Source organism: Brachyhypopomus gauderio, chromosome 10 (assembly GCF_052324685.1).
Source record: "Brachyhypopomus gauderio isolate BG-103 chromosome 10, BGAUD_0.2, whole genome shotgun sequence".
Classification (NCBI taxonomy): domain Eukaryota; kingdom Metazoa; phylum Chordata; class Actinopteri; order Gymnotiformes; family Hypopomidae; genus Brachyhypopomus; species Brachyhypopomus gauderio.
In genome coordinates this window covers 12,847,078-12,866,538 of record NC_135220.1, presented here as the reverse complement: position 1 = coordinate 12,866,538, position 19,461 = coordinate 12,847,078, and the positions used below count along the sequence as shown (strand labels likewise).

Sequence of the window (19,461 nt, the reverse complement as noted above, 5' to 3'; positions counted from 1 at the left end):
TGCCACAGAACCAGAGACAGATTTAGGGATTCGAGCTGTGGTGTGCACTAGATGACAGTGAGTATTGTTTGCCAGTCTGCACTGACGTTGCTTTTCTGTGTCTCCAGTGGCTTTGTGAGGTTCTTCTAGGCTCCAGCGCCTCATATCTTAGCATGGATATCACACAGCTGCTGCTGTCAGTCTCCGCCAGCAAACCACACATGCATAGTAATACTGACAGACTGCATGGCTGGGCCTGCTACATGTACACACACACACACACACACACACACACACACATACACGCGCACGCTTAAGCACACTCAGACGTCTCTGTGTGGGAACCTTTCCTCTGAGCGGTGGAAAAATTTTTTGCCGCAACGGTGCGGGGATTTTAACATGAAGATGACAGACGGATTTTTGAAGCCGGTTTGAACATAGCCTTCTTCAAATATGAAGCGCCTTGAAAACATTCCACTGGTACAGATCCTCTTTCTGCCATATCTGTGCCTGGTCGGTGCGGTACAAAGAGGTGGGTCAGTGTGCCTTCTTACCACGAAGCTCCTCAGGGTCTGGAACATTCTCTGCACTTATTAGCTTTTATATCTTACAAAACAAATTACTTTGCAACTATGTATATCAAAAAAACTTGGTTTATACAGCATTTTAACTATTAATTTACTGTGCTGTGAGCATCCCTTGATTATTGCAAGAAGGATCCATTTTTTGGTGTTGAGGTTATGTCATTGCCATAGCATTAGGTCCTTAATATAATCTGCTACTCTATGCATAGTGATTTCTATGAGCATAAATTACATCATACTATTACAAACAACATTAGGAAACATGCATTTGATGCATTTTACATATTCAATAGAAGGTATTTACATAAATGCATATTCATAGCTATGCTTTCTTCGCCATATGGTGTAAGCAATTTTATCTTAAAATATTACACGATACATGACTCCCATGTGTGCGTAACACAAAGGCATCGACAGAAGGACATTTAATCCATGCATTTCTGATTTAAAGCATGAACTCATGTGTTACCCTAGGCTATAACGTAACTACTACAGCCCCAAGGGAACACATAGGGAGAGTCATCAGTCCTCACTCTCTGCAGTGCATTGGCTGAGGACTTGCATCTGATGGCTTTTAGGACCTGTAAGTAGTTCTCACAAGGAAATCGAGATGGGGACTCAGCCATCATGTTATGTCCTGTTTGGGCCATTTCAACCCTAAACAACGACTCATGAGATCACACGTGAAGCATGGTGTAGCTTTTGATAAGTTTCAGGAAGAGATTGCACCACAGCTGAACAGCTTTAAAAGGCTCAGTTCAGAATGATGCAAAAGTGGTCTTTCTTAGAATATAATGTATTTGACTGCTGCAAAAATCTTGAGCTTTTACCTAATGTGATGGTACTGAAATACTGGTATGATTTAATTACACATCATTAAAGCTACGGTGTGCATTTTGAACTGCTGTAACAGGCAGTAGGCAGGCCGTCAAAGTGACATAGGCCTTATCTCAATCAAATCGTATGCAACAAAACTTTCACAACATGTCATTTGACATTGTAAAATACACAAGTAAACAATAATTTCCTCTGCTTTAGCAGTACATATGCTTTAACATAGCGCCCAGTGTCACAGACTGCTGGACAATCATACCATTTCAGTACAAAAAACCCCTTAGCCCCGAGGAGGGTGATGGGTATAATGGTACGGAACATGCCCTAAGGGTCTGTTGTAGATGTTTCATGTAAATGAGTGTATTGGACGTGCGTGCCTTCGAGGGTCAAGACGCTTCTGGTGCGTCCACTGTAGCAGTTGGTTTCCCTGGTGGTCATTGGTGCACAGGAAGTGTGAGAGTTGTTGAGATCTGGTGCACGGAGTGGCGTCTATTTCTGAATGGAAGCTAACATGGCAGCAGTGCGACAGTCCTTGGCGGACGTATGTGTGAAGTCCAGCAGCCATGTGGGGAACAGGTGACATATCCGCTGATTGGCATGTTGGGAACTGCCAGGTCGTGGTCCGGCAGGCTGTCCGGGCACTGCCGGTCACAGATGACGCATCCCCGTGAGAAACATCGCCAATGTGCGAGCACGGTTTGTACTGACAATGCGTGAGTTAAGAAGAGCGCTGTCTTATGTTCTTGAGGAATCTAGCAGAAATAGGACAGACTAAATCTGATTTAAACCTGAGAAAAGAGAGAGAACATTTGGAGTGGGGTTAGCTACCTTCAAATCACTCTTAGAGAACAGCATTGGCTTCTGTTACATAAAGAACATGGTTTCAGTCAAGATTACCTTCTAAACCATGTGAATACTGGCAAAACAGCTGGTGTATGTTGGAGATACATTCACATATGATTGCTTTTACATACAAACATAGGTTGAGGCTCAAAATAGCATGGACATCACATGATTTTGGGCCATACATTAATTACATTAGTGGTAAAATTATGGACGACTCTATTTTAGCTGAAATCTAATCTCTATTTGAGACTAAATATAGAACGCAGAGTGAAAACTTACAAAGGTTTTGACTGATTTTGATTTTCATTTTTTTCTTTCTTTATTTACATGATTACAATGTGAAGTTTATATTTCAGAGTTGAAAGTTATGTTAAAAACATTATGCATTCAAGTCCGTTCATTATGAAAGTATCTAAGCGTGAGTATAAAGACCACAGGTGGCCTCTTGAGGTGACTGGTTAGCTTCTCAATGCTCCTGTCTTCTTCAGAGTGCTAAAGAATTCTCTAGCAATTACTGCTAAACATACACTGCATGAAATCATGTGAGTGAGGAGGAGAAATTTGAGACCAATGGCGAATTAACTGGAGTTTAGGAAGCCAACTTCCCCATGTTAGCTGTAATAATGGCCAGTTAGCCAAACGCAACATACGGGTTACAGAATTGTGTAGGTAAAATGTTGACCTTATTTGTTTAGTTATTTTTGATTACACATACTACTGTTATATACCAGATCACCTTAAGCGAGACTGAGGTGAGACCAAAACCAAGAGGGATGCAAGACTGAGACATGATTGAGCTCATTACAGGGATTACACGACAGTATTTGAGACTAGTAGACTGAGACTAGAAAGAGACAAGTTTAGTTCATGCTTATCAGTCTGAATTAACCCTCTATTTTACAACTAAGAAAAAAATAAAATGCACAAAAGCAACAGCTTCAAACTTCTTAACTTCATATTCAGATTTTTTTGCATAGTGTTTTCTATAACAGGTCATCACTAAGGAGCTTTAATGAAATCATATGTACAAAGAATGGGTCCAGTCCCTAATGAGGAAGTAGCAAGGAAAGCTTGAAGAAGAAAGAAACAGCACACATAGAGATAATCTTCCTCCACTCAACACACATAATGGATTACACAGCTTTTGATTTTAACTAGCTTTAATTCTCATTAGACTAGCTTACAAGATAATGGCTAACAAGAAATCACTAAGCAATATTTGCAAGAGGTACTCAGATTATTTAGTGAGAACCAATTCAGATGGTCAAATGGGTTTGAAGGGTTCAGATATTCAACAGGCTTGTCCTGTCTTGGGAAGACGTTTTGAGTCCATAATGTTTGTGGTCAAAAGTCAAGACTGAATAAAGACTCACCCAGTACATAACAAGACTGTGAAAAGCCTTCAGCACAAGAATTTATATAGCTTTTTCAATGCTTCTTACAAAAATGCTGAATTGTATTAAATGCTTTGTACTGAATATTACATAAAAATGAATTTAAATACAATGATTTTATTCATAAAAAATGTATTACTGTAAGACAAAAGCAGATAATTCACCTTGCTAATCTTTTTTCTAGACCCTTTATAGTATTTGTGTATACCTTTTTTTTGTTTTAAAAAATGTGTCTTAAAATGTGAGTAATTCAAAAGTAATTAACAGTTATGGGTGTTTTCTATGATGTCTGTGTTTAATATGTGTTATTCCTTTAGGCCTGTTATAGCTTTGTCTTAGAACAGAGCTATATACAGAAAATTGACAGAATTGACTAATTACATACATTTGTAGGTCTTAATGAGTATGTTTGAAGTTCATCGAATTGACAGCTGATGGTAGACCAAACAACACGTGGCAGCTAAGAGCAGAAACATTCCCTCACCTTTGTATTAGCATGCCCAGTGGTACAGCCTGATAACTGATAACATTCTGACCCATCATCTCAGACATGTGATATACCTTCAAATAAATACCCATATTTATCACACTGTGATGACTAAAACTCTGTTGAAACTGCAAGGTTCCAATCAGCCCTAAAAGCCATTTGCGTTTATTTGTGCAGGCTTTTGAGAGAACACCAACGTTAGATTAGCGACTGCGGCCACATTGTTAACACGTCCTCTCTCCCTCACGGACACAGTTTGAGGTCAGTTCTGCAAAAAGGAGCATTTAAGGACAACTATGCTGTTGTGAAAACTTGGTTGCACAACCGTCTCGAACGCTTGGTCGCTGCTTGAGGTCAAACGCTGAAAGACGCATTTCTCCGCGATGCGTCCTCCTTTCTGAAATGATTGATGGGGAGAGAGGAGAGACACTCGCCCTGGTGCACAGACAGATCGGTACCGGACTGTGCTTCGAGGTCTAGGCTTGAGACTGCTTTGTGTGCTGTTTACCAAGCCATACTGGTGGATGCTAATTAATCTCCCCCCTCTCCCCCTCTCCCCCCAAGCTCCGCAAATAACAACTTCGCTTGAGACAGTGGATGTCTTGCTGGATCAAAATGCTACTTTCATATGTGAGGTTGATTCATACCCTCTAGCTGACATTACATGGACGCGCAATAATTACCCTATACGGTTAGTAATTATCCCAGTAGTCTTCCATAGATCATAGATGCCACATGTAATCCTGTCTAAGGTAGGCCCCCCCTTGACAGCCTGTCTCTCATGTGTTTAACAGGTACTATGATTCGCGCTATGTTATCAGAGAAAATGGCCAAATGTTGATCATTCCCAATGTTAAGGACTCAGATAATGGAGAATACTGCTGCAATGCCAACAATGGAGTTGGAGAGCCGGCAAAGAGCTGTGGAGCTTTGCAGCTAAAGATGAGTAAGTTGTACATAGCAGTAAATACCATTCTAAATGTGAAAAGTACACCATGCAGCTTTAAACCTGACTTTAAACCAAAACACTTACATAACCAGAAACCTGACCTCTGTTGAAATAGTATCTTGACCTTTCACAGATACTTGAGGGGGGGAGGATTTAATGTGTTGAATTTGTCTTTTTTTTTTTTTTTTACTTTTTTTGTGCTGAGGTAGTGAAATTGTACCCCTAGACTTTTCATATTTAAATAGTCACTATCTGTGGATAGTTACTGTAATTTTGCCTAAATCTGAGCTGCTGTGCCAGGAAAAGTATCCCTCATTTATTTAGATACCCACCACTCACGTGTTGGCAGTGTTTTATGATTAGAAATGTGATCACAATATGTGAAGTACTTCTTGTCAAATCACTAAGAAACAAGTGACGAAGATCCATGTGATCATTTTGCCCAAATACTGTAAATCGCATTCAGGATCCAGATTAGGAAAGGGAAGCAAATTGTCACACTGGAATTTATTTTGCAATAATGTCTGTTTGGTAGTATATCATCCCACTTATAGCGTGGCTGTTTGCTGTCAAGAAATCAATAACTGGACCCCAAATAATGGTTCTGAATTTATTTTATTAACACATTTTATTACAAGCTTCAGCTAAGAAAAATAGTCGATCACAGTGACAGCCGATCAGTGGTGGTGTTATACTATCTCACAGTCCAGCAGACTCCCAAAACCCTTGAAATGCCTTGATTTATCAATCAGAATTGAGGGTTCCCCAGAGCTGTATATCTAATACAAGTAATATATATATAATATATATAATACAAGTATTTTTATTTTTTATTTTTTTTATTTTAATAAAAAGCACTTTTAATTAAATATCTGCACTGAACATTTTTATAAAAAATATATTTAAAAAGTTGTACAGTGGATTTCCTAACAAAAAAAAAAAAAAAAACCTGTTAATCTTTCAGAGCCTGAAATTAAGAGACATCCAACCAATGTGACACTGCTGTTGGAGTCCAAGGCAGTGTTGCCATGTGTAACATTAGGATATCCCAAACCTGACATTTCCTGGATTAAAGATGACGACTTGATAAAGGTAAACTCACATGTTGAGAATGGCATTTGGTTGATAAATGTTACATTTGTGCCAAAATCTGTCTGCCCCATGATACAGGCAACATGTTTTAAAAGTGACATATATGTCTTTGGTTTTGCACATTATTATCTCATCATCTTTCAGGTTGACAGTCGAATATCAATTTTGGAATTTGGTGCCCTAAAAATACAAAATATTAAAAAAGAGGACGCGGGTCAGTACCGGTGTATGGCTAAAAACAGCTTTGGTATTGCCTTCTCAAAACCAGTCACGATTGAAGTACAAGGTAAACTCATTTAAATCACAGTAGACTCATTTGTGTGGGCCTTACAAACAAGCTCTTTGACAATATGGTGGTGATCATTCTCAGCTCCTGCTAAAATCCTTAAAGTTCCCAAAGAGAGGAAGGTGCGGATCGGGACAGAAGTGGTCTTGGAGTGCAATGCTACTGGTAACCCCATACCATCCATCACTTGGCTGGAAAACGGCAATACGGTAGGACTCTGTCCAATTGTTAATCATTAAATCTTGCTTTTCTAAGAAGAATTGCCCCCAGTCATTTTGCCCCAGTGTCTTTCTGACCCATCACCCCTGTGCCCCTTCCAGTCATTTGAGCCCTATAGAACAAACTAATTGTAATTTAATCACAGTCAAACAGGACATACTGAGCTCAGGGCAAACAGCAGACAGAGCATTTGTCACCTGCATTACCCATACCCAGCCAGCAGGGGGCCCTGGGAAGAGGGCTACACATTCTCCAGCCAGTACCACCATTAACACCATTCTGGTCATGCTAATGCGCTCACCGCACTGATGTGAGATCGCTGATAAAAACAACACAAGACCTCTTTTAGCAAGGCCTTTAAATCAAGTGTATCACTTCAGATAAACATGATTACAATCACTGCTGTTGATAATGATATCTAGGGTCAGGCTTCTCCCGGTGTTGAAAGATAGTGGTGCAAGTGACATTTTAAATGTCCCCTCTGGAAGGTAATGGAATTTGAGCACTGCGTTGCCTTCGGGAGACATGCTTTGCATGTATTTGCATATTGCCTACTATGCTAGAGCTGAACAAAAAAACTCAGCACACTAAGTTTGTAAGGAAGTGGGTCACAATGTAAACTAAGTCTCTATATTGTAGAAAAGTTGACTTAAACAGTTCCTGCCTCCTATAGTGTACACAGAACACGAGCTAATGACTTTGACACCCTGTCCTCAGCAGTCTAAATCTTTTTCGCGTCTTATGCTAAACATTTCTCCTCAGGAAATTGCCAAAAGGTATATTTTGAGTTTTTTGAGAGTAACTTACATTACCATACATTTCCTTGTTTCAAGGTGTGCTTGGATATCTAGGGGTTTTCACCACTCAACTGAAATAGTATCGATATGATTTACACCAGCAGTATCTAACAGTTATGTTGTAAATGGCTGTTAAGTTGTTGATAAAGAGCTGCACAGATGGGTTTTTTGAAGAGTGTCTGTCAGGGCCGGAGTGGGCCCCTTTTTCAGCCCGGGAGTTTCATGCCCAAATCCGGCCCAAAATTATTTTTCCCTCCCAATTAGCCCAAACTAGAGATTGACATGAGCCGGCCCATCGGGAATCCTCCTGAATCTCCTGATTAGCCACTCTGGCTCTGGTGTCTGTGGTAGGAGGTAGGAGGTTTAACCTCAGTATGCCCTCCTGGCTGTCCTAAACCCTGAAAGGGTTCTCTTACCAAACAGCACCACTGGTCCACTGAACACTGGTCCTTGCCCTCAAGACATCTTTCATTCCTAAAGTTGAATGGTAGCAAAATATTCCAAATTCATAAATATAAGCAATATATAATGTAGATTACCATATTATACCGGACGTTAATGGACTTTTTCTTGACTGGGGCTTTTAGATTAAATGAAGGACTGTACATGTACTGTATACGGATGTTCAAAGTTTGGTTTTCATTGGTGGAAAACTGGATAAGGTACTTTGATGTGTGTGACATACAGCCTACTGTATATCATGGCACAAACATGAAAGTTGTCTATGCAATGTATGTGATGGTATTACTTCATTTTAGTTCATCTTATATTATTCAAATCAACCCATGTCAGGGAGATCGACCTCCTGCATTCATTCCCGTTAACTGGCCACAGCACTGTGAAGAGCTTCAAATATAGATCTATGATTGAAGCTTGAGGTATGTTCTCGCATGAGATCACGGTCTTCTCCTCAGGTCATAAGATTGTATTTGTCAAAAGGCTTAGTTCTTATTATGAGACTGCAGCGGAAAGATGAAGATAACATATGAAGTTCTCATCATCATCTCATCATCGTCGTCTCTCCCTCGTTTGCCCTTTCGGGTTCTTTCAAATGCTAATTTAGACTTATGCTGTCGGACTGTTTCACCTTTTATCTTTGGCAGATAAAAAGAGACTTTTTGTCTTAACCCTGGTCCATCTGTAGTCCACAATTAAATAGTTTCAGCTTACTTATAAAAAAACAAAACAAAAAAATTTGCTATATGTCCATATATGCATATATACCTGATGTATTTGTAAACTGCATATAAATTGCAGTGAAATAAACTCACACTCTCTCTCTCTCTCTCTCTCTCTCACACACACACACACACACACATACACATGGTCACAGCACAGATATGCTGAAAATCATTCTTTCAGTCACCCATTAAACTGCCCCAAATTCCTCTCATGGTGCAGATGACGGCGGCATCAGTAGAGGAGACCCTGGTGGGCGAGGTGATAGTCTCAGTGCTGCGTGTAGTAGTGAATAAGCCAGCTCTCTACACATGCCAGGCCACCAATCAACACAGCGGAGGGGCCAACACCGTCAAAGCAACAGCCAAGATCACTGTTTCAGGTGGGCCCGGTCCAAAAGCCACGTTAAGGCACCACACCCATACACATTTGGCCTCTACTCTCTGTAAATATGTTTGTTTTTGACAGTTTTACTGGATTTTGTCATTTTTTTAAAACCCACATCGTGCAGGGTCGGCGTCTGTGTTCATTCAGTTATGTCTGAAGGGCAGCACACGGTTTCTAACGCTAATGTAACCGCCCAATGAACGTGCTCTGACTCCCTGAATAAGCTTGCGGAATTGATAGGTTTTAGGCCACTTGCAAACGCTGATTTGAACTGAATTCTAAGTATCATCAGGTCTCTGTGTGTGTACGTGTGTGTGTGTGTTTGCTTGGTGGGAGTTATTATTTCAGTCAGGCTTTCTGTGTTGGGATAGCTGTTGCTTACCAACTCAGAGATCCCACTGAGCAAACATACTTTGAAGTGCAGTTGCACACATGCTGCCCAGGGCACTGACATTATGTGTGTGTACCCTTCAGAAACTTAAACCCTCACTGCACTCTTAAACTGCTTGTGAGGTTACACTAGCACATATACTTTGGACCCTCTTAAAAATTAGATGTTACATCTCAATGGGCTATCCTTTCAATAAATTCAAATACTTTGTACCTTATTATCAGAGTTGTGCTTCTTTCAAATTTGATATGAACAGATGTAAACAGATTTAATCCAACAAAATTTGATCCAATGTAATCAAAAAAAATATATGTATATTATTTATTTATTTATTTTTTGCTGTTACACTGTTTGGATGAAATGTCTTAAGGTCCTTTTATGGCAGACACCCCTTTTACACCCATTCTAAACTCTGCCCATCCTGTCGTGTTAAAATTCACACCTGTCTTTATCCTAGGCCACACACACACACACACACACACACACACACACACACACACACACACACACACACACACACACACCACATTGTGAAGTACAGCATGAGGAGTTTGGTTCACATTATGGAGTGGATGCACTATTCTGTGTTTTGGTTGAAGAAGAATGACTTAACGTTGTCTTTGTTGTTGGGCCTGGCTCTCCTGGCGCTGGCGTCTGGATCCTGTGATTTTCCTGTAGAGTGGAGGTAAGTCTACTGCGTGTGTTCAACCACAGCCGTCTCTGCTCTGTTCATCTCCAGTTCAGGGACTCAACCTCTTAAACCAGGCGTTGCTATTCAGTTATTGATTTCAAGGGATATAACTACTCAGCTACACAATAATATTTGTCATTATTTGTAGTAATTAAGATTTGTAAGGTTGGCAGGTACAAACGTGAAGAGTAGAAGCCTGCACATACTGGAGTGTAAGAGTTAGTCTGGTATTACCTTACAAGGCACTGGGGATTGTGCCATGTAAATGTTCTATGCCAGTTATATCCCAGTTCATTTAGATCCCACATGTGCGCTCCCATCCCTAATTTCTCCCTTTTGTAAAGCTTCCGCCGAATCGTACGGCCGTCCCACCCAAGAGCATTGAGCTTCAAGTCCGTCTTGAATATGGCCTACATGCTGAATCTTGATAAGCACGAGGTACATTACCTCCAGGGCAGAGCGGCCGGCACGCGGTACTCTGCATGCGCCGAGTGGAGTCTGACAGCTGGATGATGCGTTTCCTGCCAGCGGCTAGCCTGCCACTGCGAGACGAGACAGGGTGGATGTGAGGAGAGCTGATGGATGTAAACAGGCTCATGAGTTCACTGTGACGCATTGGCGTTTCGCACCAAGGCCCCCCAACCATACGGCCTGAGTTACATGTGAACTCAAGTAAACCCACACGCAGATTGTCACCATATAAAATGTGACATATGGGCATGTTTAGAGAGCAGGTCAGTTGCAGGGAACAGGCATGTGGCCAGCGCGTTGTCATGATCAGCGCCGTATACACGCTGCTATGCACTCAAGTGCAGGGCCTTGAGGCATTTTCATAGCAGGAATATTACTCAGCAAATGTCCTGATGTTGATCTAATTTTTATATTAATTTAATTTGTACAGTTGAACAGTTTATGATGCAGAACACTGTAGATATTGCCATGTAGGAGCACCGACACAATGAACATGTGCTGTAAAAATGTATAATAATACAATTGAGTAATTACTCTATTATAAGCACTTGCTGGAATAAAAAGTACAATTTACAGGCTTGGTTTGCGTTCGCTTTGCTGCGTCCTGTCATGTGATCCTGCATCCTGTTGTGTGATGCTGCGTCCTGTCGTGTGACTGTCATGTCATGTGATGCTAAGTCCTGTCATGTGACACTGTCTTGTCGTGTGATGCTACGTCCTGTCGTGTGATGCTGCGTCTTGTTGTGTGACTCTGTCATGTCGTGTGACTCTGTCATGTCATGTGCTTCTCATTCCTCAGGCTGTACAAGGGCAACAGTGGCTACTGCAGTACGTACCGGGGCAGAGTGTGCCAGGGGACTCTGAGGAAGGACACCCTCCTCTTCTTCAACTCCTCGCTGCCGGAGCCCGAGCAGGCGCAGGAGTTTCTGGCCCAGGGAGGTTTGGTGGAGCTGGAGGGGGTGAGTGCGCTGTGCCGGCCAGCCGCTCGCTCCCTGCTGTGCCACACCGCTTTCCAGGACTGCATCCCCTCCGGCCTGGGACCCGCCCCCAAACCCGTGTGCAGGTACAACCGGCCACACGCCTGGAAAACTTCAGCCATTTTCCTTTCATTCCCTTTGCTGCCACTTTTAAATTATTTAATGAGACATAATATATGAGATTTATGAACCCATTACTGGAGGAATACGGTAGCTTTATTTTTATAGAATATATGACTGGTAGTGTGGTCATGTTAGTTGTGGAAATGCAAACTTTTTTTGACAGTGCTGAATATCCCGCCCTCTCTTAGGGAACACTGTCTGGCTGTGAAGGAGCTCTACTGTTATAAGGAGTGGCGTTTGGCGGAGGAGAGGGGCCACGGAGGAGTCATCTCCCCAGGAATGAGCAGCTCTCTGCTGGACTGTGGGCAGTTGCCCAGCCAGCAGGTGGATCCAGCCCTGTGTACCGCCGTAGCTTTCGTGGGTGAGAACCGTCTAGCAAACACTCCCTCTGAACTAAACTCGTCTACCTTGTGGTCAAAAGCCCACCAAAATCTATCGTTCCCAACACAGTGTTACTCACACGTATTGAATGTTTCACATGCTGGGAGCAATCATGTCTCAGCATTGATCTGACTAATTTCAAAGGAGCGTCTGTGGATGCAGTGGGCGTGGCCTGAAGCTTCCTCAGAACATTAGCATCTGCATGCTGTTAGCCGTTGGGTTTGGTCCTGTGCCCATCGCTAAGCTAATGATAGCACAGGCTCAGTGCTGTATGAGCTTGCTGTATACTGCTTAATGGCACAAGGTTCCCTCAGTGCAGGAGAGGAGCCAATGAACATCCCAGACAGTCTTTGCCAAATGAACTGTCTTTGTCTTTGGACTAAAATGACTGAGCACTTGTTTTAGTGTTTTACAAATGGCCTGTGAAACGAACCATAGGACAGGTTACATGGAACATCTACCTCAACCCTCACTATAACTGATGTAAGTGCTTGTGGCAAAGCCTCTAACATCACTTTTCTCTTTGCTGTACAGAGATCAAGAAAGACCAAATTACTAGTAAGTGAATTTTCTCTATACATATTATTTTTTAAAGATTTCTGTTTTCACAAATAAATGTGCGTACATTTGTTTATTACATTACCTTAACACATAACCACAACATGCTACCTTGACAATGTTTATTGCAGCAGTGTGTTACAATGGCAAAGGACGGTTTTACCAAGGAGCTCACAATGTCACGGCGTCTGGCATTCCCTGTCAGCGTTGGGACCAGCAGGTAAATGTTTATCTGTTTTACTTTAATTAGTCCCACTGGGGAGCTGGGATGAAACCATAACTGTTCATCTACAGTGTCCAAACTCATTCAAAGTCATTAGCAAAGGTGTACAGATAAAGAGATCCGATGGGATCTTGTGATGTGGGAGAGGAAAGACTTGCATGCAAACAAACCACACACACACACACACACACACACACACACACACATGCATGTACGTGCACACACGCACGGATACATGCCGCAAACACTCACACATGCACAACATGATAAGGCTTCCATTTAAGTACACACAAGCAAGCAGATTTGTTCTTTTTAATAATAATTATCTGTAAATATTTATTTAATGTAACTGACATAATTTGCTTTAAATGTTATATACTGTGTGTATGCAGAAGAAATGAATGACAAAAGAAATACATAGCTGCACAAATAAAGATAAAATAATCGATGGAGATTAAAATTCCACTAGATTAAAATTCCACTAGATTAAAATTCCATTCGATTAAAATTCCAGTATTATCCTCAAAGAAAATTTAACCGTTTGCACATGTAAATAATTTTTCACATTACTTACTGCAATTACACTGCCCACAGTTCCCCTAATAAGACCACACTGGCTTTGGCTGTATTAACCGAAAGCCCTGAACCACCGTTAGTAATCTTCCTGAAATGAATGATCTTTCAGAAAACAAGCAAAAACACAGACTGCTGGTTGGTGCATATGAACATGCATTTGAGCCACTCCACATCGTAAATATCATCACGCCAATCTAGCTCTTCCTCTCTCAGGATCCTCATCCTCACAGGCTGGCCGTGGACGTCATTCCCGAGCTGAGGGACGCGCAGAACTACTGCCGTAACCCCGGGGGGGAAAGTGACAGGCCGTGGTGCTACTCCAGCAGCCCCAGTGTCCGCTGGGAGTACTGCCTGGTCCCCAAGTGCGGAGAAGGTACACAGTCTTCCGCACACCACACCTTCTCGCCACCAGGTCCACAGAACAATGGGGACGGTCACATGATCCCCGCCATGCAATCTGTAACTGTCCACATGTCCAGGCATGAGACGTTTGAAAAATGAAAAACGGCTTGTTGGTTTCGCAGCGGCCCCCAGCATGCGAGCGGTGCCGGCCTCGAAGCTGACCCCACCCCACCCGGTTCCTGCCGTGTCCACCACCTACTACATGAACGTCATCATTTTCATCATCGCTGGCTTTGCAGGTGTAGCCTTCCTTGGCATGCTCATCCTCATGTGTCACAAGAGAAGGAAAATGTGGACACGCAAGAAGAGGTGTGTACAATGACCTCTCGCCCTTTACGTGTAGCTCTCTGCCTCGTAGATGCTGATGTCCTCTTCTGAGGACCCTAGCAGCGGATCAACATTGTTCTGACCTTGTTTTCATAACTGTGAAAACAAATGGATCTTTTAGGAGCTTATGTGTAAAATTCAAAGCCCCCAGAGCCCAAAGCCTGCCAGAATCCACTTTCTTGTAAACGTGAGATTTTGTGTCATTCTCAAATGACATGTGGCCATGTGTATTTAAAGAGTCTATGCTTATTTTTCTCCTGACATCAACCCCCATGGGAATTTTGGTCAGCCTTAAAGCTACCACAAATTAGGTCAGAATGCAAGATTGTCTCCTCCCTCTGAGTCTGCGATGCTCTGTTCTTCCCCAGCCGAGTGGTGGAGACGCCCACCCTCACGGCCCTGCCCTCCGAGCTGCTGCTGGACAGGCTGCATCCCAACCCCCTCTACCAGCGTCTGCCCCTCCTGCTCAACTCCAAGCTGCTCACGCTCGAGTATCCACGCAACAACATCGAGTATGTGCGTGACATCGGCGAGGGCGCCTTCGGCCGCGTATTCCAGGCACGGTGAGGGTCACGCGTTTGCACAAACACGCCTGTGGCTATTAAAAAAGAGCCATCCTTTCCAGCCTGGGCCACACTCAGGACACGTTACTGCTTTTTATAAAAACTAAATGTGTGGCCCCCGCACCGAGCCTCTCTGAGAAGGTGTATGCGACTGCTATTCTCGTGGTTTTTCACGGCAGTCCTTTAGCAAAACGGACTTAACCAACATCAACGTCTACACCTGATTTCTTGCACGCACCAAATAAAATAATGCAGACATTAATTGTTATTAAAGCATTAACGGCAAAAGATACAGTAAAATAAATCACGTTGTCACAGCACTAATGACTTGAGCAAAGAGATAGCAACAAATCATCTCAGGCTCAGTCTGGAATCCAAACGGAGTCCAAAGTCCAAAAACAGCATAGTTCAGATTTCTCTTCTCTGGTGCCAAACTTTGTTGTCTCGTGTGCTCTCTCTCATCTATAAGCGCGGTCTTTCACTAAGACCACATGATGAATATCCTTTCAGGCTGCCGCAGAGCCATTCTGCATGGGCATGTCAGGCATACAGGCGCACGCAGTTCATCATCTGTTGTTCGCATAATCCGGGCCCGTGTAATCTGAGCGTGATAGGAAGACAGCCAGTCGGTTCATGGAGACTCCTGGGAACAGCGGTGGTGCGGGGCGTCTAGCTCACGCGGCCTGCTCCTGAAATAGGAGCGCAGAAGGGGCTATCTGGGGCCATCACGCGCTTTCCAGCGTGAATCCTCACTGGAAACGTTGCCGTGGCAGCAGGGACGGCTATTTATGGATTTATTAGTGTTTACTTTCTCCGTAAGGATTTTGCGAGGTTTGTGTCACTGCGTCCGGGTGCAGGACGTGTACCTGTGTCCATTTTAGGAAACGCGCCTACGTCTCGCGCGGGACGGTGCGGCTGTTATTGAGTGTTACGTCCGCCGCTGAGGGGCCACCATTATGGCTCAGAACGAGCTCAGTTTCAGGCTAGCGCTTGTGCCGCAGCGGCTGAAGTGAGGAGGAGGGCCTGGCTAACTCGGGCCTGGCAGAGTCATCTCCTGAGCCAGCACTGAAATGGTGACACTGCATGCCTGTTGGTCTCTATGGAGACACCCTGTGTATACGATTACAGACCACAGTGGGCAAGCCATCAGAGGCCACAGAGTCCTAAAGCGACACTGTTATTTTAGCATAGCAAATTGGCAGCGAGGATCCCGACCTGCGGCCCACGTGAAATAGCGTTTTGGGTGACTCTTCAGCTACATACAGATGTGCCGTCTGAGTTAAGGTCGTGAATGAAGCGGGTCGGAATTCTGCGATAGCGACGCTGCCAAAGGAAACCAGAAAGAACGCCTGAGCTAATCACCGCGAACAGGAGCGCTCAGCTGGTGGGACTAGCCGTAGTCCTGCGTTGGAGTAAAGTGTAGTGGGCGGTCTGTTCTTCAGGGCTCCTGGGCTGTTGCCGCATGAAGCCTTCACCATGGTGGCGGTGAAGATGCTGAAGGAGGAGGCGTCCGCAGACATGCAGAATGACTTCCAGAGAGAAGCTGCTCTCATGGCCGAGTTCGACCACCCCAACATTGTCCGGCTCCTGGGTACGTAACTCCCTCCTTATCCGTGCAATAGGGGTTTCTGTAAAGCTGTACTGCTTTCACAAAACCGACAAGGGGGTAAATTAGCTCCTGAACCTCCTGCCAACGCGTGTTCTCCCGCAGGAGTGTGTGCGGTGGGCAAACCCATGTGCCTGATGTTCGAGTACATGGCACACGGGGATCTGAACGAGTACCTGCGACGGCGCTCGCCGGTCCAGCAGCGGCCGCTGAGCCGGGGAAGCCTCTCCAGCCCCAGCCTGGCGTCCCAGCCGGAGGCTCCGCCGCTGGGCTGTCTGGAGCAGCTCTCCGTGAGCAAGCAGGTGGCGGCGGGCATGGCCTACCTGTCGGAGCGCAAGTTCGTGCACCGCGACCTGGCCACGCGCAACTGCCTGGTAGCCGAGGAGCTGGTGGTGAAGATCGCCGACTTCGGCCTGTCGCGCAACATCTACGCCGCCGACTACTACAAGGCCAGCGAGAACGACGCCATCCCCATTCGCTGGATGCCGCCCGAGTCCATTTTCTACAACCGCTACACGACCGAGTCGGACGTGTGGGCGTACGGCGTGTTGCTGTGGGAGATCTTCTCGCACGGCATGCAGCCCTACTACGGCATGGCCCACGAGGAGGTCATCTACTACGTGAGGGACGGGCACGTGCTCGCCTGCCCGGAGGACTGCCCACAGGAACTCTACAACCTCATGCGGCTGTGCTGGAGCAGACATCCCGGCGACCGGCCGAGCTTTGGCAGCATCCACCGCATCTTGGAGAGGATGCACAGCCAGATGCTCCATCCCAGCATGCTTTGAGCCCTCATGCTCACCACAAACCTCCATGAACCCTAGTGAGGAAGTATGACAAAGATGGGGGAGCACCAGAGAACCTTCAGAACTTCAGCCCATCTGAGGTCAACTGCATTGTGGATTGAGGGCATGGAAGCTCTGATCAACAGCTCTAGTCAACAGTCAGTAGATTTGGGTCCAGTCTTTTGGGACTGAGACAGCATAGATCAGAGACAGTAGATAATACGCTGTATTAGACCAGTATGCCTTTGGGATGTCCACAGGGAGTGTTATGAGACAACAGCAGGAAGATACACTTTTCAGGTAGATAAGCAGCTAATTATGGTTGAAGAACACCGTCATTGTGGCTGTTCAGAGACATTTTCTCCAAAGTCTGACCCTGTTGAATATGGCAACTCTTTTAAAATGTTGTAAATGATATTGTTTTTTGTTGTTGGTTTTTTAGAGCATTTTTGACATCATTATTGAATATTATATATTTATTGATCTTTAGTTTAAATTACATATAGGCATGGGCGGGGGAGGGGGGTGTGGGGGGGGCAGCACACCACACGCTTGATGCTGAATTATGTTGTCTTTGCAATATTGTTTGAAAACAACAATTTAATCGTTTAATTCAAATTGGCACAACAACACTTTACTAATGTTTGTGTATGTCTTTTTTTTTACTAATAGGCTATGTATGTGTAATCAATTATTATGATTTTTACTTTGAATAATGAATAAACCCCTACATTTCATAGCTAAAAACAAAAATTAGATCAAATGTTCCTATGTCAGTGAAGCACATTTATAAAGAATATATTACAATATAGAATATACATAATTTGCACTGATCCTTTGTCACATATCAAATTCCAACACCAGTGACATTTTATTCAGCAGCAATTGATGTTCATCTCCATAAAAACTTTGTATAAGCACAACATACTATATAGCCATATGCATAACACGGTAATATAGTGAATATTAATATTATTTATCTAATCATAAATTACAATGTTTTGGGGAAGTCTAAAATTACACACCTGTTAAAGACACAATCACAGATGTTTTTTTTTCACTGTGTTTGTCTACTTGAATTTATAGTTAATTCTCTAAATCCTGGAAAAAGCACTCAGATTTACAGCGCCGTATTTAAAAGCCTTAATGGTTTGTTTATATCAGCCTTAGTTGAATGCAGTAGTTAATACCACCACTGTTAATGGATCCTGCAGAAACTTGTCATACAAGTACAGCTTTACACATCTAGAGTTGACATTGCCCTATGATTGAACATGTACTGTAAAATAAAGTCATCAAACATATACATATCTGTTGATGTTTGTTATCAATTATAGAATATGTTTCTCTGTTTTTCTCTCATGCGTTCAATATGAGCTGCACAGAACGACAGACAGGGGGCAGTACTATATTAGAAGATTCACTGAGATTTTTTTTTTAGATCATCAAGCAGTTATTCAGTAAAGTTTCCTCGGCCTTCAAACTATGGACTCTACCGAATTCCTTTCAGAGGAATTTCTCAGGCCAAGCGGGGTGTTTAAAGAAGCGTTTGTGCCGAGTGTGTGAGGGCGCCAGAAGGGTGTGTGTTCCTCAGCTGCCAGGACTTCGGCCGGGCAGCCGCCACGCAAGCGCGGCCCGTCTGTGCCACGGGTGGCCTGCGAGGAACGAGCGTGGCGAACCGCAGCCGTCAGACCGCAGCGCGAGTGGCGCAAACACGGGCCAGCCAGGCCTGCTAGAGAGCGCCCCAGTCCAGCGAGGAGGAGGAGGAGGAGGAGGCGTTGGAGGAAGAGGCGGACCCTCACGCTCTCCGTTCCAGCCCTTACCTCTGCCTGACCCGCAGGGCGCCGCCTTCCACACACTGCACACTCCACAGCAGAAAGGGGAGAGAGCTTCTGCTCCCAGTGGTGGAGCACACGGAGAATGATGAACCGAATGTTTCCTGAGGTGAATTTAATAGACATGCTGCCATTTGATTGCAGATTTGACTGCCTTTTGGTGCAGTCAGAGCTGAAGTGTGGAGTTCCTTCCCCCGTGACCCCGTCTAGTTTTCTAAACTGTTTACTGTCGCTGCTAAGGAGTTTGTAGCCCAGAGCATCTGTGTCCTTCACTCATATAAACCCTGTGGACCTGAGTCACACACTCCAACCTCCCAAACCTATACAGTTAGCAGGTTGTCACTATTCATAATGATAAATACTTTACGTCATGATTGATTTGTTTAGAAATGCTATTTAACCACAGTATTTGACAATAAAATACATTCGAGGACTACATTATGGTGCTGTTTTAGTTATCTTAAAGCTTGTTCTTCTCATAGTCTGCATTCTCATTTGTATGGAGAAGTTTCAGAGTAG

At 43.9% G+C, this 19,461-nt stretch overlaps 1 protein-coding gene across 1 annotated transcript; it reads left to right on the top strand.

The window, feature by feature from the left end:
- Positions 1-211: 211 nt before the first annotated feature.
- Positions 212-17,616, top strand: musk (muscle, skeletal, receptor tyrosine kinase). The gene is made up of 17 exons (XM_077019593.1): positions 212-511; positions 4,689-4,815; positions 4,919-5,070; positions 6,038-6,165; positions 6,310-6,451; positions 6,536-6,660; positions 8,869-9,028; positions 10,103-10,109; positions 11,386-11,649; positions 11,875-12,047; positions 12,602-12,625; positions 12,757-12,845; positions 13,638-13,797; positions 13,949-14,135; positions 14,522-14,716; positions 16,159-16,307; positions 16,428-17,616. The coding sequence occupies exons 1-17, from the start codon at positions 433-435 to the stop codon at positions 17,108-17,110; spliced, it is 2,844 nt and encodes a 947-aa protein (XP_076875708.1). The 5' UTR covers positions 212-432; the 3' UTR covers positions 17,111-17,616.
- Positions 17,617-19,461: the final 1,845 nt, after the last annotated feature.

Coding starts and splice junctions, on each gene's coding strand:
- musk (XM_077019593.1), top strand. CDS start 433: ATGAAGCGCCTTGAAAACATTCCACTGGTACAGATCCTCTTTCTGCCA. Junction 4,816..4,918: donor CGCAATAATTACCCTATACG/GTTAGTAATTAT, acceptor TGTGTTTAACAG/GTACTATGATTCGCGCTATG. Junction 14,136..14,521: donor ATGTGGACACGCAAGAAGAG/GTGTGTACAATG, acceptor GTTCTTCCCCAG/CCGAGTGGTGGAGACGCCCA.